At 41.3% G+C, this 19066-nt stretch overlaps 1 protein-coding gene across 1 annotated transcript; it reads right to left on the bottom strand.

Moving 5' to 3' along the window:
• Positions 1-215: 215 nt before the first annotated feature.
• LOC120746423 (voltage-dependent calcium channel gamma-4 subunit-like) lies at positions 216-18549 on the bottom strand. The gene is made up of 4 exons (XM_040051858.1): positions 17915-18549; positions 6069-6152; positions 5049-5189; positions 216-3096 (listed from the first exon to the last, which is right to left on the bottom strand). Exons 1-4 carry the CDS (start codon positions 18135-18137, stop codon positions 2570-2572), a joined length of 975 nt encoding a protein of 324 aa, XP_039907792.1. The 5' UTR covers positions 18138-18549; the 3' UTR covers positions 216-2569.
• Positions 18550-19066: the final 517 nt, after the last annotated feature.

Here is a 19066-nt window from a genome sequence, read left to right as displayed (position 1 = left end):
TTCTACAAGCTATAAACTCATTGGATGTGCTTAATTTTTCATGGGACTACATAAAGACCTGTAAACTTTTTTTTTAGGTTGATTGTGATTTATAACTTCGCCGCCAACCTGTTAAAGATGATATGATGATATGATACCAACAGTACCACTAGCATGTTAGTAATGCCACTATGAACACGATAGTGTGCACTTAAAAATCACAGCTGAACACACAGTTTAACCCTGATTTTGTTTATTTATCTGTACACGTGATGTTTGGGGTAGTACCTAAAAAGTGGCAGAGACAAAAACAGTGTAAATTCAGATTAAATAAAAATGCTTTTTGATTGGAACATTAAAAGCAGGTTTTACAATAGATTATACGTCGAACAAAGGCACTGAAAATATCCTTACAATAGTGATGATATTGTGGCCGGTTTGGTTGTTTTAACATGGAAATGTACTTTTTCTTCTCTGCCTATTTAAACAAAACAGCTCATCCAACTCTCTTCCCTCCAGAAAATCCATCCTCAAATTTTTACAGTTAATTTTCTTGATGAAGAAAAAGAATGTGCTTATATCCATAGTAAGCCATAAATCAACATAAGCACATACAGTAAGATACAGCTGCTTCATACACATGGAATAGAAAATATAGTTTCTCTTCCTAAACAGACTTACTGCACTTCACCGTACAAAACAGAATACGTAATAGATTCACAGCAAAAACAGCGTGTGTTTATCTGAATATAAAAAGGTCAATTGAAACACATAACCACTGCCAGATTTATCAAGGCATTATTGTTGTTCTGTAAAATAATGCTTTGAATCTCTGTTCATGTCTCTGCACATTCAGCTTTTTTTTCCTCTGTGCTTATATATACACAACTTTGCAGCTTTACATTACAAACATATTTTTCCCCACACTGTAATATAAAAGTGAAAGATTTACACTCAGAACAAATCATACTGATGGCTTCATATAACATGTGCTCAGCTGGATATGTGAAGTGATATCTCTAAAGGAATATCAGGCGCACTAAATACAATCAAATACTATTCTGTGGTTGAGTGAGCCGACTCCCAAAGAAACCTGGCTCTGAGATCAAGTTCAAGCAAACGCTCACAGCTTTAAATTAATGCCGTAACAGCATTTTGTCTTTTTCATCAGGTTTATCTTTATCAACAGTCCATTTCTTCAAGGACCTCAAAAGCGTTCAACCTGCCAACACTGCACTGTATTTCCTGAGAAACTAAAAGAAAGAGCAGTGAAGGACTTGCAAGATGAAACACACATATCTTGTTATTATAGCCAAATCTTTCAGGGACCCACTCAGCTCCCTCTGCTTCTGTCTGGGGCCTCTGTTTGACATAGAAGCTGGGTTGGGTGGGTAGGTGGGGGGCTAGCAGATGGACTGCCAGGCTTTGTGACAGACAGACAGACACACATTTGCCGCCTGGCTCCGATCCTCCTGGATGTCGAGACTCCATTCAGAGCTAAAGGAAGTCCTGACCTGTGCTGTTTTCACAGTTCTGGGCAGCCCTTTTTTTGTCAGCTTCTCTTCTTTTGTGACAGGCACATACACAATGTAGCCTCCATCGGGGGGTGTGATGGAAGGATCGCAGGCAGATATGGAAGTAGGCAAAAAAAAGGACCATTGAAAAGAGGTGCTCCAGTGACAAAGAAAAGGACATTTTGCTCCACAGACAAATGTCAGAGAAGAATAAGGAAAGAAAAAAGGAGGAGACGGCAAGGGAGGCAAAACCCTTGCTACCTTTCTAACTTGCACAATCTACTACTCAAATATTAAACACTGTATACATTACAACTGAGCTGTTTCATAAAGACACAGTACATAAACTTTCTCATTCAAACCCACAATTAAAGTACAGAGCAGAACTAAGTATGAGGGCACAATGCAAAGTTTGAAAAAGAGCCACGCTCATAAGCAGTGGCAGAAATCTTTAGGGAAAGAACTCTTTTTACTTATACCTTTTTTTTCAGTTTTCACTCATTGTTTGATTAGGTTTATGCAACAAAACTACAGGATCAGACATAAAAGAAAAGATCTTTGTTTCCAAAATGTTAACCATGGCTAACAGATCCTGCCTGTCAGAAAGCAATGAAGAGAAACTTCACCCACGCGCACACACAAAGGGAACACCTTTATGGTGAAGAGCACATATCAGTTAGCACCTTGGTATTTAATTTGTGGGCAGAATACTGCTGAATGGCACATCTCTTCCCTCTCAGGTTTACCCACGAAGCACAATCACCATTACTCCAATATCATTTGCGATTGACACACTGCTCATATAAGAATTTTGGCACAGTTGAAAGATAATGCTAATGTTGGACTGGCTACAGCACATACAATATTAACTGTATTCTGCTTTAATATTCTCTAAAAGCAGATGATAAAGCGTCCTCCAGTCTTTCTTTGGTCCTTTTCAAAGTGGACACTCTCTCTGTGAAATGCCAGGTTGTCACAAGTGCTCAGTCTCTTGCAGGTTAGCCCAACGCTTTGTCATTCATTCATTTCTTTTTCTGTCCTTCATCTGGTAAACTTTGAGCTACACAAAATGCTGCTCACACTGGTGTGGTCCTGCGATTCACCCCATCCTTTAAATCATTGGGGAAACAGTTATGGACCTGGAGGAACTCAGCAGCAGCCTCATGTTCAGGGCTGTACGTGTTCTCTGTCACGCTGTCTCTTGCCAGGGCGTACATGGACAACTCATCCAGGGCCCCACTGGAAGATGCCGCCCCCTTCAGACCAACAATGGGCGAGTTCTCCCGGGAAGCCTCCGTAGAATGAGAGCTGGCGTGCGACGTCCTCCGGCGGTAGCGAAAGCTCGGAATCCTTGAGTACGGAGAAGAGGAGGAGAGTGAACGGATAAACTCACGCCGCGCCTTCCAGCGAACTTCCTTGTTTTTCTCGATGTAGATGTTGATGGCGAGGACGGCCACAGTTTCGGCTACAATGAAGGAGAGGGCGCCAAAGTAGAAGGACCAGCCGTAGGAGTAAGTGTACTTCTTGTCATCATCACGTTTGTCACTGGGATCTCCTGCATTGCTTGAGATGTAGACGATGATGCCAATGATGTTGCTCAGACCTGATAAACAAGAAACAGATGAAAGGTGAGGCTCAGTAACACGAGAAACTTCAACAACCAGCGTTTACAGGCTCTCGTCACAACCGAGGTTCTAAATGTGTATACTCTGATTCTTACAGTACAGAGAATCTTGAGCCACCACCTTATTTATTTATATGTTGCTTCCAAACTTGCTTGTAATATCTTAAAGTGGTCTTTAACAACAGTTCTCCAGGCTTTCTGAAGGTCTTTAAATTTTATTTATTTATTTATTTTTAGTATGGGAGCGTTTACTGTTTTTTCAGTCCAGTCTTTGTATCTGACTATTTTCACTGGATTACTTTTCTTTGTTAAGCCACTTAACACTAACCTATGACTCACTGAAGCATAAAAAAGGCACCTAGCTCAGGGGATTAACCATTATTGTATCTACACATAACAGGCAACAGCAAAGAAACAATTTTGAATTGAATCATTAGCCTCTTTGTTACTGTCACAAACAAAACCTATAATTACTTCCCTCTTTAGCAGAATCTACAAAAATAGCAGAGTTCAACAAAAGTAAATCGTAGTATTGTACCAACTAGATTATTCCTAGATAACTGCACAGTGTGTCCTTGAAAGGGCAACTGCACAAGCAGAGGACCAAAGAAGAAGTGGAAGTCCTAAGAAGCTATCTAAATTTGCATATGTACAGACAAATACATTTAAAGAACAAGAAAATTATGTTTTATTACATTTACACTGATTTTACGTTAATTTACATTTAATTTACATTTGAAATGTAAAATCACAGTCTATTTATGTAAATTTAATGATATTCTAGAAAAACAGTACAAAACTGTAAAATACACAGTAAAATACTTTTATATTACTTTTTTTTTTTTTTTTTTTTTTTTTATAAACAGTGCAGATAAAGAGTATCTGAAAGTCAAAAAAATCCAGCTAAGACTTGACACAGGACCTGAGAGATGGATTTGACTCTTCAGTTGATCCATCTACTGAAAACTCATCAGAAATGGTCTCAGTGGAAGGATGGCTGGGGAAACAGGCCTGCAAAGGCTGAGGTATGCCAAATTACACAAGAACTGGAGGTCTTATTGAGTGATAAATTTGAAATTTTTAGTTCAAATCCCCATCGATATGTGCGGAGGTGGTCAGGAGAGAGATCCAATATCAAGTGCCTACAGATATTTAAAAAAAATACTCTGTCAGGGTATTTTGGGTAATTTATGGAATTTGGAAAATAGAAAACTGCCTCAGATTCATGTTCAAGTTCCTGTATTGATACCCTTAGGTAGATTTGTTCCCTTTTGTTGATTTTGATCCAACATATAATAATATCATATGGAAAACGTTGGCAACCTCTTCATTTTTCAGCATGACATTGATCCCTGGAAATCTATCAGTCATGGATTGGCCTTCCCAGAGCCTGGAGCACAACATTATTGAAGCAGTGTTGGATCATGTTGAAGGAGATCAGAACAAAAAGCAGTCAACATCCAAAGAAGAGCTTTGAATGTCCTTCAAGACGCCTGGAGAACTATTCCTGAAGACTACTTAAAGAAATGCCAAGTAAGCTTTCCTAAGAGACTGCTGTGGCTCAGGCTGTGTTAAAAATGAAGGTGGTCATACCAAATATTGACTTTCAAGCTCATTTAAATTGTACAAACCCTATTTTTGCCTTATTTGCAGTATTTCCATCTATTTCTGCATATGTCTTACTAATTCTCTGAACCTGGTTCTCATTTTTCTAATATAAATAAATCAGGGGCCATGCAAGACTTTTGCTTGGTATTGTAAGATATGTGAAGAATGGATATGGTGCCTTTTTTTTTAGTGGCAAATAAAGCTCATCATCATGATTGCACCTCTGACAAAGTACAAGTTACTTCCCTCCATTTGTAAAACCAGCATGCAAGACTGGACTTGACTGTAAACATGGATGACAGTGCATGTTTCCTCCAGCTCACCTGCAGCTACGAAGAGAATACCAGCGCTTAGGAGCACATTGTTTGTCTTGTTGTAGACTCGGCCCACCCCAACACACAGCCCGCCGAGCATCAACAGGATGGTACTGAGGATGGGGAACACACTGGAGGCGCGAACTACACCTGCAGTGGATGGAGGAGTCACTGTAAACGGCTTTAAAAATGCAGTTTATTTCAAGACTGTAATGTAACAACCAAGTTTCATAAATTATCAAATATATTATAAAATATATATTTTTTATTAACCTTTCGAGTCCAGTACCACTTCTTTTCAACCTCTTCTTTGATCTGTTTTTTAAGCTCCATTATTAGTCATGCTTTGGGGCTTTGTTGTGACAAAGCTTTGCTAATCAGCTGTGGGTTGCAACACGCACTCTCGCTGACTATCACCAACCCTAAAATGAATCACTGTGCCATTTTACAGGTTTCCAAAGATGAATGAGCTTATTCAACTGTAAAGTCCTTTATTAAGCCCTCCTTTTATTTAGACTGGTTAATGGACTGAGTTTGGACTTGACAAGTCTCCTTTGTTCTTGCATATTAGGCAGATTCTGAATCAGCTTTAAGTGATGGGTCTCCAGTGACAGAATATTCATTGTGTATCAGACTAATCACAAGTCATGTTTAAGCCAGTTTTTCAAAGAAAAACAAGGAAAACTCTGGTTTAGACTCATTGTAACAGTGATTTTGCAACTGAAATGTAAAATCTAAGACATCAGTTAATGAGTAGAATAAAGATGAAGGCTATCCAATAGATACAGCCAAAAAATTGCTTGTAAACATAATAGTGTTTAATAATGCTTTAATGACTTTAAGCTTTGAAATGTGTGAAACCTCACTGTCTCGTATATCTTTCTGACTCTACATAGATAAGTGAGTTATCTGTCTGCTTTCACAATCAAATGACAAGATGCTGAATGTCAGAGGACTTCCTGTTTTTCCTTTTAGGAGTAACACAGTTTTACCGGTACCAGACGAAATGTACAAGTCGGGAACACTTACGTAGCAGATACTCCGAACTGTCTGTGTCATAGTCGTTGTCATCAGGGAAATGGTTGATTCTGTAACAGCTGCCTTGATTAATGCCTGCAGGGCGAAAAGCAAAAGAATGAGCCTCACTAGCCCGCTGTACACATCAAGGCTGCATTTGATTTAAACATTTAGGGTGATTTCTTTCCTATTTTTGTTAATCCCCTCCACCTTCCCCCCGTAACAACGTACAACTCATAGGAGCATGGTGCTGCCTAACATGTTTAAACAGTGACCTTTTTCAAAACATCCCTTTCCAATTAAAATCTACAAACACAGGTGCTGCTGTTCACATTAATTAAGGACAGGATCAAACGACATTAATGTAATTAGTAACACCTGTGTTTACCTAGTACTTCATGCCAAAATGGTTGCTGGGAAAACAGTGTGTTGAAAAACGGGCGATAATCTACTCGCAACCCTAAGGAAGACATTTTGACAGAAAGCGAAACTTAAAGATGGTCCTGGACAAGAGTCGAGCTTCCCCAGTGGGAAGTTAGGCGTGTTTATTCCACCAGCACTTCACCTGCCACTTAATGCAGATTTTTGTTGCTATATATGCCAGATCAGTAGTGTTTATGTGAGTCATTTCAGACAGAAAGAACAAACAACCTATATAATCATTTCGTGGGTGGAATCGTTGCGTGATAGCGGCTGATGCTTCCTCCCTGTGGGCAACTTTTTTTTTTTCCACCAGCAGTGGCAATGCGTCTTTGTCACCGTGGCATAGACACAGGTCAGTGTGGTTTGACCTTGTGGGTCTGTGAGCTGTGTGTTAGTGTGTGTGTGCTGCTTATGCAAAATGTGGTCCTGGAAACACTGGTAAAAATGCTTCTAGTCTTACTGACAACTCAAAGTTTTTACACTACAAACGACATTCGCACATTACCTGCAGCACTTGATCTATCCCACACACTCTCTCACTGCCTGACCCTTTGATGAATATGTTTATGGTTATTTGTGTTCAGCTGTCTGGATATCCATAGACGGATGTTGTCAATGAAAAGATGGACATCACTGACTAAAATCTGCCCACTTAGCTCACTCCCAGTTGAAGCCTCTAAGCACATTCTTTTTTCATTTTGGGGTCTTCTCTTTATTGGCTCCTTTGAATTCACTAATAGAATTTAAAATCTTTTTTCTCACACATGGTCTTAAATAATCACGCCCCAGGTTATCGTGAAGACCTCATGATATAGTATTACCCCGATAGAGCATGTTGCTCTCAGACTGCTGGTTTACTCGTGGTTCCAAAGGTGCCTTCAGCTTTCAGGCATCTCTCTGGTATAGCCAGCTACCAGTTTGGATTTGGGAGGCAGACCCTCTCTACTTTTAAGATTAGGCTTAAAACTTTCTTTTCTGATAAAGCTTGTAGTTAGGACTGGTGGACTTCTTTACTCACCTCTTTTCTACTCTTTATGGGTTTATATTCCCCTTTGCAATTACTTAGTTATTATTAACTTCTGACTCTCTACCACAGTGTGTCCTTTGTCCTCTTTCCCTACTCTACCCCCAGTAGGTCACAGCAGATAGCTGACCCTCCATGAGCCTATATTATTATGGGGCCTTTAAGATATAAAAAGCCTTGAGGCTACTTTTGTTGTGATTTGGTGCAATATAAATAAAAGTGAAATGAACTGAATAAAATTTATTTGTATCTCCCTAGCTTATTAAAAATCTTCATCTGATGTATAAATACAGATGTCTTTGCTAAGTCTGCAGAGATAAGATGCTTTAGTGGATCTAGATAAAAGAAGATGGAGTGAGAAGACACTTCTCAGATGACCTCAGACAATTTTTCACGTTTAATAGTGCTTCTTCTTCAAGGTAAAAGTGAAACACAGCATGGCTTCCACTGGGATTCATTTGGTCAACTATCAGGCAAATGTTTGTGTGTTCATGATGTTAAAAAGCCTTCCCCTCTTTCATAATAAGCTCTTTTTTCCTTTACCTTTTCTCTTCTTTCAGCGTTAGGCTGGAAACATTTACTTGAATCTGTACATGCAGCATGCAAAGGCTACACGTTTTCCCAGATTCCATTGTTAAGACTTTGACCTTTGACCAAAACTATTGTTAAGAGCTCGCTGAGTAGACTGTGAATTCTGCAAAGTTGAAATCACAGTTCAGTGCACACGCATTTGAAGAAGAAAAAGCGGCAGGACTATATAGCTGTGTGATTAAGATTGCAATGCCCGTAGGGATTTGATGGCTTGTGGTGCGTGTCCAAATCCAGCTCAGGTGAATGGTTGAATGCCAGAACAAGAAGTCTATTTAAACAACACAACAATAGACTGTGCGGGAAGCTTTTAACGCCAAGGTGAGCGAATGAAAGAAAGAGGAAAGAGGGAGGGAGAGGTTAAAGCTCAGAGAGGCCCTGAGCTGTAATTGAGCGCGAGTATAAACAACACCTTGTGAAGAGAAAAAGGGGTTAGGGGTGGGGTTAATGGATGTGCTCTGTGCAGTAGTGGTAATGCAGTGAGCTCTTTGACTATTCATTAACCATATGAACACACTTATTCTAGGAGGAACATCCAAAGTATTAGAGATGGGCTGCACTGGGCTCTAATTTGCATATATTTACATAAACATCTCTACAGCCTATGTGTTGCATGTTCATGTGTGCTTGTTTGAGGTTGTGTGCAGAGATATTGGCCATAATCCCTGCCACCTAGCATGTTGCTAAACGATAGGGAAAATGTAAAAATCGGACACCTCTTATTGTATATGTGACTCATGTTAAAGTATTGTGTTTTGTTAATAATATGCTAATAGTCCTCATACTCTATTAAACCTATGTTCTAACACATGAGGACATTATTAAATATTTTCCTTTCTCTTTTGGGTTTGTGCTTTTAGAGGCTAAAGAGGCTCTTTAAACTTATTAAAGTCATTTATCTCTCATATTGAAGGACCTGCCCCCTACTTTGGCTTGTGAGGACGATGAAAGCCTGACATAGCTTTGCTAGTTGCCTCACCATCATTGGACAATTGGTGTTTAGGGAAAAAGGGGTCTGTGAATGGTTCATTAGCTGAGGCTCAGTTAAGCTTTGCCTGCCTCTGTAAGCATAAAGACTTCTACCCATGTCGAAAATATATTCCCCCTTTCATCTCCGCCCGGTCTAAAAGACAAAAGAGATGGGACCTGACCCGCTGCATGAACACCAACCTTCCCATTAACAGCACACAGACAGATACCTGTCAACTCCATTTCCCAGGTGCCTGAGGGTGAGCCACCGAACCACCTTTCTCTGTCGCTCAGCTTTTAAGGGCACACTCGCTTCCATTAACTAGGTCTGCTGCTTTATAAGGGACATCAAATTAATTAGTGTCAAATCAGTCTGTGGAAATGGAGCACAAGTTTCTGTGTATAGTCACTGATGGAAAAAAAAGGGTTTTGGACTATTTTAAGCAGCAACGTGAGACTTTGTGCCTTGTGAAAAAAAAGAAACACACGCACACACATCTGGCTCATGTGGTTAAACAGCAAAAAAACAGGCACCTGAGCTGTGCTGTTAATTGCTGTGTAAATACCGGATCGTGCTGGAGCGGCAAGGCTTGTTGCAGATTTTACACGCGCATTTCTGTTTGCATGATTGGCTGTGTCTTTTTCTGCTTCTGCATCCAAGTGATTTTACACTTTTTATACGCTGCTTGCAAAAACAAACCTTTCACTGTGAACCTAAAATGTTACTAATAGCCAGTCCAGTCTCAGCTACTCAGCCAGTCTGACGCCTCTGTTTTCCTCTGTGTGTGTGTGCGTTTAGATGTTTAGACATCTTTGTGAGGACAGAAAATTGGCAAGCTGCTATATTCGTGGGGACCAACAGTCACTTCGGGACAAAATGCCCATCAACACGAGTTTGAAGGCATTTATGAAGCTCAAAATGTGTTTTTAGTGTCATTGTTACAATAAGGTTATGGTTAGGTTTAGTTTGAGGGTTAGGATCAGGCATTTATTTTTGATGGTTAGGGTTAGCGCCTAGGGAAAGCATCATGTCAATTAGATGTCCTCATTAAGATACCAAAACAAGTGTGTGTGTGTGTGTGTGTGTGTGTGTGTGTGTGTGTGTGTGTGTGTGTGTGTGTGTGTGTGTGTGTTGGAGAGAGAGTGAGAAAGAGAGAGAGAGAGAGAGAGAGAGATGTAGATTGGAAGAGATAGAGGACAATGTTGGTACTGATTGGAAATCTTTTTATAAGTGGATGCCTCAAGGTTAATGATTTATGAGTGACAGTTATCAACACAATGTCAGGGTTTAGTGTGTGTGTGTGTGTGTGCAGGCTGTGAGATGGACCCTTCATGAAATGAAATAAAGTCTGAATACTGAGCAGGTGGGAGGAGGAGGGGTGAAGCAGAGATTAAACAATGGAAGAAGGTACAAGGAAATGAAACAACAAAGGCGAGCAGAGGAACGGTGAGGATGGCGTAAAGATAGGAGCCAACCTTAAAAAGGAGAAAGAAATTAGGACGGGGAGAGAGCGTTTAAGGGCAGAGATCTGAGATCAGCTGCAGGAGTGCTGGTGATTAAAAAACAAACAAAAAAAAAAAAACTAAAAAAAACCCGTGCTTATCAGGTTGATGCTTCCAGTATGACTGGGTCGAAACAAACTGGGAATTATTCCTACACAGTCAACATATTAGTGGGGAAATGATGGGTTCCCAGGGCCTTATTCGAGTTGTGAAACCCCATGCTGAGCATCCCGTTTCTCTCTTCTCCATGGCAACCCCTGTAAGTTTTTAATAAGCTCATTTACATAAACAATCTCAGAGGATGCATTTGACATTTTCATTATATCATGATACCCGTTAAATAAGAGACTTCCCCCTTCAAAGATCTGTCAGTGCTTAAGCGGGCATGGCTGTGAACACAAATGGGCACGCGCCTATACAAAAAACAACAACAAAAAAACCCAAAACATGTGTTCATACACACTTACACACATTTATTGGAAGCAGCTGCCACAGCTGTGGTGCCACTGGCAACAGCATGATGCACGTTGTCGTTGTTTTGAATTAGAGCAGCTCAGCCTATAGCAAATGACAGGGCGGCCTCGGTGGAATACACCAAATAACGTTGTCTCATCAAGTCACTGCTCGCTCACCCCGGTGTCTGCAGGCGAACTGCAGGTGATGGCAGTAAGCTTCATGCGACACGTTCCCTCACTTCCTCGTTTTCACACCTTGCTGGCTCTGGATAGATTGATGTGTGAACCAATCAAAAGGGACATCAATGTTGCATTTCACTGGAGCTGCGTAGCCTCCTCTAAGCGATGCACCTTACACTCTTTACAACAAACGGGCTCAGCAGCAACCTGTTCTGCTTTATTATCCTTACTTCTTTCAGATCTGCGACGGAGAGCAGCTGATGAGGGAGAGCGCTCTGAGCTTTACAGAAAAAGGAGGGATGAATCCATTTTATGAAGCCGTTAACAGACAAAACACTGTAAGCGACGATACCACAAACGACTCGCACTGATTCCGTACGATTATTGCGCTGCGAGCTGAGGATGGCAGGACAGGGGTGAAAAAAGAAGAAAAAGAAGAAAAAAGCTCTGTGTAATAAAACAAACCCCTCCTTTCTTTTCAGTCCAAGTGAGGATGAGAGAAAAGCAATTTGGCGAAGACATCAGTGATTCAGTGTTGATATGACTGACAGTTGGTTAATTAAATTGTCACCAGGCTGCAATTTCTTCAAACACAGCTCCGCTTGGGTTCCAAGTTGTTGGAAGAAAACTGTGATCTATCACGTAGTCTGCTGTGAAGCCTGTTATGCTCTGCCACTCATTTAAAAATGTACATGTATAATGGATTCTCAACATGGTGCTTGTGAGGTCATTGTAAGAGTGTGGATTCAAATGAGAAAGCTTTAACATATCTGCACAGGTGCTCTTTGGAATTTTATGTCATACGGTTGATATTTTTCCAAATGAATTCTGTTACTTTCCACTGTTGCTTGTCTGTATAATATCATTACATGGACTAGAACCAGAGACATATTGGCTTCTGTTCATTGGATCCCTGTAGAATCTTGAAGTGTTGGTCTTGAATATTCAGGTCCCGGCTTGTCTGAAAGACCTTATAGTACAATATCACTCCAATATAGCACTTTGTCTTAGGCTTCAGGGCAGGCCTGGCACATTTTAATTTTGTTCTTGGCTTTTCTTGGCTCTTCCTGGTCGGCTGTTGCACACCTTCAACTCACTGTCATCATCTGGATTGTCTTAATTGTCTTGAGGACCGTCTGCAGCAATGCTTCTCTGCCTGATCGTTCCATCCACTACGGTGATGAATTTGCTGGAGCGCAAGAGCTGCCTTTGGATCCCAATACCTCCCCACGACCCACCTGCTTGCCCATTCTTCACCATTCAGCCCACACCTCTCTCAGAAACCAGCCCACCTAAGGAGCCTCTCTTAGCCACCTGTTCTCCTAAACCAAGTAAACACGTCTAGCCATTTATAAATCTTGACAATCTGCTCTCAGACTGCTGGCTTACTTGTGGTTAAAGCGCCTTGTTGTAAATTGTCACTATATAAATAGAATTGAATTGAACTGAGTTAAACTGAATCATTACCATGGTGTGTATCTGGTTTGCGATTCAGATCGAAATCTTTTCCTTTCATTACCTTTCATGTGACAAACAACCCAGACTTAAAAAAAAACAACAACTATATTTCAGCAGCAGCTTCAGTATATAAACATCACATAGGTGAAAAACATGTGCCTTTCCTTGCTGCGGGCACACACTGGCTTCTCCAAAATGACCAAACGCTTTTCATGTATGTTGAATTTTCCCTCTACAGTTTTACATCTATATACACCGAAGATTTGATGTTACAAAGTCTTTACTTTGTTGCAGACTGACTGTTAAGAAACAGAGTAACTCACTGCTGACTCTACCTGCAGCACAGCGACAGCACCACAATCCATTTGCTCACCAAAATGAGAAAGTTGCTGGCTTTTACACTTGGAGCACAGCAGTGGTTACTTCATTAATTACTTATGATAAATTATCCCCAGAGACAGACTTGATCAGGATCTGAAAGCAAATGACATCGTGGCTGTAACTTCAGGCAGGTGACTCACACAGAGTCATAGTTTATGAGCTACATTTTAATAAGTGTCTGATCAATTTATCAAAGTTTACTAATGTGTATGCACAGATACATTGTGTGATGTGGCTTCACTCATTAGAGGTGCTGTTGGTACTGTGTGTGTGAATGAGGCTGTGAGGAGCAATAACTTAAAGAGCCCTGTGCAAATGACAGAAAGACGCCACTTTATGAGACTGATTATGTCAGCAACATGATATGTTCCATCACTTGCAGAGCCAGTGTAATCCCAAACCACAGGATAAATCTTTGCACAAGGGTAAGCCAGTAAGTTTTGTCATCTATATTTTAAGGTTTTTTAGGTGTTTGACCACAACAGTAAATCTAGATCTCGTCAGAAGGAGTTAAAAAACACCTCTTCCACCTTTTCAAGAATTACGAGGTTAAAATTGCTGCTTTTGTTACATCTAGACTGGACTACTGCCAAGCACTGTATGCTGTAGTTGGTCAATCATCTCTTGCTCATTGACAATTATTCCAAAATGTCACAGGAACAGAATCCAACATAAAGCATCACTGTTTTTATTAAAAGCCTTAAACAATCTTGCACCTGTATATGTGGTAGTTAGACTGGGTCCACACACTCCTTCAAGCTCATTAAGGTCTGCTTCCCAATCAGTCCTGACCATCCTGCCATTATTTCAAGTGGGTCTTTGCTGTTCTGATTGCCTCTGAAGTGGCAATTCCAATGCAAATTTTATTTATACCAATTTTTTATTATAAGTAAACTTAGTGTGCTTAACACAGATGATAAAAACACTGAAAAAACGTGCAGGCAGTAAAAACAGCAAAATAAAACTTGGCATCAGATAAACATGTAACTGTCTTTGAATCTAAGCTAAAGATATGCCTTTCTTTGAAAAGCCTTCAGAAACCTGAAGGCTTTATTGTTGTGTTATGTTACATGAATGATGTGGATGTAAGTAGAGGAGTAGACGAGTTTTAGAAGCTCTTTTGTTTTTATTGTAAAACGCTTGGATTTTAAATGTGCTACAGAAACAAAATGTGCAGACTAAACGCGAAGGCACACCGTGCAGACAGTCTCGGGTTAGTACACAGGCAGGAGGAAAAGGTGCAGACACTTTTCTGGCTTAATCTGGGCTACTTTGGACACTCAGTTTTGAGGATGGCCTTCCTTGGGTTACAGAAACTGTTTTGTGGGCCAGATGCCCACCTGACATCCGGCCCATATAATGGAGACCTGTGGCTGTGACTCATCCTGAGTCAGCACTGTCAGTCAACACAAGCTGTGAGAGAAACATAAGAGAACTGCAGATGTGGGCCAAACATAAATTGCCATCCCACATGTGATTGCCAACACAGAAAAATGACACTTCTGACAATCCTCTCCAGTCTTGGAAACAGGTGATGGTACTGTAGCTCTAGAGGCCTGGGTTCAAATCTGCCCTGAGATCATTTTTGCCCTGCTCTTTCTTGCACCTTTCCTGTCTTTTATTTACGTTCCTATTGCAACAAAGACTAAAAAGCACCAAGAAATTTTTTTAAGTCCGCTAATTTGCAGTGGCGGTTATGTACAGCACAAAGACGAGGGTGTGGGATTTAAAGGTTTGAAGAGATCAACTTAGATTAATCATCAACTGTTTTTCATCAGCTGTTTTTGCAGAGGTTTCAAAATCACCACTTTATGAGCTTCATCCTAAAGACACCAGCCCCTAGACCCTAAATATGAGATGAGCAAAGGCGCACTATTCCATAAAACTACAATTCATTTCATTATCAGCGGATCTGATGCTAACTATCTTCAATAACAGAAGTAAGTTTAGAAAAAGCATCTGTCAGTAATTTTCTAAAGTCAAAAAACTGCTTTTTTAAACTGATGAACAAGCAAATATTCACATTTCACAGGCTGATGGCAAAGATTTTTCTTGGTCCCAATGACATAAACCGTAGTCAAAGGAGCTTGCAAAGAAAAGCGTCTGGACTTCTTTAGTTGCTTTCAAGCAACTAAAGAAGTCCAGACGCTTTTCTTTGCAAGCTCCTTTGACTACAATGACCTGGATGACTGAGAACCTTCACAGTGACATAAACCGTGGATCTGTGGAAACTATCGAAGTAACAAAGAGCTAAGTGCAATAACACAGAACAGAATGAGGAGAACTGAGGACTTAAACCTATAAAACAGAGGAAAACATCGCATCAACCTGAGGAACAGAGCATGGCATGACTGGTGTTAGAAGTTGGGCCCTGCTGGCTAATTAGTGCCCCTTCACGACTTCTCAGTTGTTACATTTTAATTACAGACTCTTAGAAAATGGCAAGAATAGCAAAGTGACCCCCACACAACCTAAACTAGCGCTCCCACTGACCCCCAAGAAAAACAGCTGCCTCCCGACTCACACCAATCCGCCACCAGCTGGGACGTTTACTGCAAATATGTACCTGGTAATTGGATTGTTCATTAGGTTATTTCTCGTTTTAAAAAGCTGGTTGTATTTACTAGAGTCACAAGCAATAGTCTCTGATGCTTGCCGATTCTGTTGCAAATGAGGTGCACTCCGTGGCCTTACAATATTCATGTGGGAAAACAAACATTAAAGGGGAAAAGAAGTCAAAACAGCGGCGGTGAAATGCAAAAGACTCCACAGAGGAGGGAAATAATGACCTTCCGATAAAGTAGACTCATTTTATATATTCCTGCCTACTCCTTAATTGTCATTCAGGCCTGCTGAGAGAGAGAGAGAGAGAGACGAGAGAGGAGGTAAAAAAAAAAAAAAGAAAAGAAAAGAAAGAAGAGTGTCCAGAAATGTTAAACACATTCATCACTGGATTCTGGGAAGGGAAAAAAATGGGGCTTAACAGCTGCTGTGTTCCAGAGATTTGATGTGACTGAGAGAAAGACATGCTGTTGCTGTAATCTGTTCAGCAAAATGTGATGATGTTTTCTCCAGAAGCTGTGATACACACAGAGGCGTCCCCGTCAATAACCCAGTCTGTTTGTCTTTATGGCCAGAGGGGTGTGTGTACATTTGTGGTTGGAGTAATGGTGAAGGTGGTAGAAGTGGTGGCAGTGGTGGTGGTGGGGGGGAACTTCCTCGCTTGTGTTCTCCTCTACACTTATGAGTCTCCATGACAACAGAGCCTCCAGCTTATAGTTTTAGGCAGAGGCACAGAAGTGAAACTATCTACTCGTAACAAACGAGGATGTTCTCCTCTCCAAGCCGTCCACCTTCACCCACAGCGTGAGCCCAGAACAGTCAAATCAATGACGACAGCTCAATCCTTCCCGATATGTGGCCTCTGATGACATTAGCTCCAGGACATGTGATTCAAAACAGGCTCATAATCAACAGAACAAACTGCAGAAATGGAAAAGCACTGATTCTGACACCAGCTGATTTTACATAGGCTGCACAGGCATTGTATACAGAGCTGTGTTTTCCTTTTTTCGGATACAAGTGTCCTCAAAAAAAAAAAAAGACAAGAAAAGAAAAACATACACCAGGAGATGTATTCTGTACTTCTATATAGAATGAAATCCAATATATATAAACAGTTGTTAAAGTGGGATTTGGGGGGGAACGCTAAGATCAGGTGTAGCCCCCCCCCCCCCCTCTGGGAGATACAACAACTTTACATTCAGCTCATGAGAGATTTGTTCGCATATTCCAAGCAAAATATACTGAATTCTTGTTGGCTGTCCATCTGATGATTCTTTTTTTTCCTTTGTCATTTATTCTTCTGTGTTTTATTTATTTTTCTGCTCGTTTTGCTTCAAACTGTCTTCTATCAATCACTGCGTCATAACAGACGTCTGTGCCATAAGCAAACCGATCAGTTGAAGCCACTCTCTGAGGCAAGAAGTCAAGAGGTGGTCGGAAGGAAGATTGGTCAATGAATGAGTGCCAGTCTGCCTCCGAAATAAGACGTCACTGCCAGCGCACCTCCTTATCGAACATGTAATCAGAAAAAGGGGGAGCAGGGGAGAAGAAAAAAAAGAAACCCCTCAAAACACATTCGGGAAGGTTGAGCTTGTGAAAAACATATTGTTTACCTGATGCTCTATAACAACAAATAAGTTTTTTTTTTCTTTTTTTGCTCGGACGTGACGTGAACTCAGAGTCATCTATTTTTAAATCACCGGGCATGTTTCCATAGCAATTTCAGGGATGTTGCCAAGCAACAGCAACGGATACAATGAAGACATGAATGAAAGTAGACTGATAGCGCGCACATTTCCTGCCAGCTTAAAAGTGAATGGGCTCAGACGCGCCGTCTTGGCATCATATTCGTTTGCAGACTATTCAGCCGAGTTGACTGTGTGGGCCTGCGCTTGAACAATGAGATGTAACAGTTGGCAGACAGCTCGAGAAGAGCGTGTACGCGGGGCAACGCCGGTTTCTTTCCCGTTTTTATGCCCCTCAAATCTATAAATGTGTGCATATTTGTTTTTTCTGTCTCATTCTATATCACCTGAAAGTTGTTCCGCGTGTGTGATCTCTTTCTCATTGTGCGCCCATCTCCAGAAAGAGACACTTGGCATGCGTAAAGGGAAGGCGTCCTTTGTGCGCTCAGACTGAGACTGATTGTACACACTGGGAAGCAAAAGGTTCATACGAAACCCCCCCCCCCAAAAAAAAATAGTTTCTAGGAGAATAAAATGTGCTATATTTTTAACAACATTTCACTAGAAACCCGGCGTGTTTTTGTCAAACATGAGCACAGTTAAATCCACAAAGTGAGCAGAGCTTACCCTCGATACAGCAGATTCTCCACAGCCCAGAGTGGGTGAGATCGCCCTTCTTACTTTTGGGTTGTGGCTGTGTCTCGTCTGTGGTGGCATTAGTGCCGTTGCAGATGTATGCCCGAGAATAGAGCCAGTAGTCCGTGCCGATGGCGATGGTCATCAGGCTAAAGGCAGCGAAAGCCCCCACAGTGGCCAACAGCGTTTGAACCCCGCGGTCACACCAAGCCATGGCGCTTCATACTAGTCCACACACTCACCGGTCCAGCATGCACGCACCGGAGCGCGTCAGGGCGCGGATTCTTTGGTCATAGTTGTTTTTCTGCGTCCCATCTGCCCTGTGGTTAAAGTGGAGTGTATAGAAGCCCCGGGTAAAAGAAGAAGAAGCAGGCTACAGCTACTATATGAAATGTTCACCTGATGCTCAGAATCTACTGGTTGCTGCTGTGAACAGAAGAGAACACCGGTTCTGCTCACTCCTTATGCCCCACGCTGATCGGGAGCGCTCCGGAGAGCACATCGCACCAACTCAAAACATTTCAAACCTTCTGATTCTTGTTTTTTTCCCCCCTCGGAACACTTTTTCTCTGTTCCTACACTGACCGCATCCTTGTTAAAGCCCATTGCCAGTGAGGGCTATGTCAACTGCTCTTAAGTGAGACCACACCCTCATCAAATCTAACCAATGGAGGAGATGTGCATTTGAATAAGTAAAGGGAGAAATTGTGTGACATTTACATCTATCTCAAAATTGGAACACTTTCGCGTGAAACAAATTGATTTGACTTTTTTTTTTAAACAATCTGCGCCTTGTTTGCGACACTTGGACACTCTCCTCTGATTTCAAAAATCTATGAACATTACCAAACCAAACTCAGAGTCAGCTGTCATAGGGGAAGGGTGGAGGCGCGAGCCTGTGGGAAAGAAATAATGACAGGCTTTGACACAATGGTCCTTCTCTGTGGTGCGCAACTGCCAAACAACCAATTCCCCGCGGAGCAGACCATTAAAAAAGCAATTAGATGCTTGGCGTGTGCGCACACAGCATTCTAAATCACACGGAGTCATATCGGATTTTCCCAAGACGGTCACAGGAAAGCAGGAAGCTGGAACTGAAAAAAAAGTACGTATTGACTGACCAAATCTATGACACCTCCTTAA

Source organism: Simochromis diagramma, unplaced genomic scaffold (genome assembly GCF_900408965.1).
Source record: "Simochromis diagramma unplaced genomic scaffold, fSimDia1.1 OVJJ01000321.1, whole genome shotgun sequence".
NCBI classification, from domain to species: Eukaryota; Metazoa; Chordata; class Actinopteri; order Cichliformes; family Cichlidae; genus Simochromis; species Simochromis diagramma.
The sequence above is the reverse complement of the archived record's forward strand: the minus strand, read 5'-3'. Positions and strand labels throughout refer to the sequence as shown.

Coding starts and splice junctions, on each gene's coding strand:
- LOC120746423 (XM_040051858.1), bottom strand. CDS start 18,137: ATGGCTTGGTGTGACCGCGGGGTTCAAACGCTGTTGGCCACTGTGGGG. Junction 6,153..17,914: donor GAGAATCTGCTGTATCGAGG/GTAAGCTCTGCT, acceptor TTCGCCCTGCAG/GCATTAATCAAGGCAGCTGT. Junction 5,190..6,068: donor CAGTTCGGAGTATCTGCTAC/GTAAGTGTTCCC, acceptor CATCCACTGCAG/GTGTAGTTCGCGCCTCCAGT.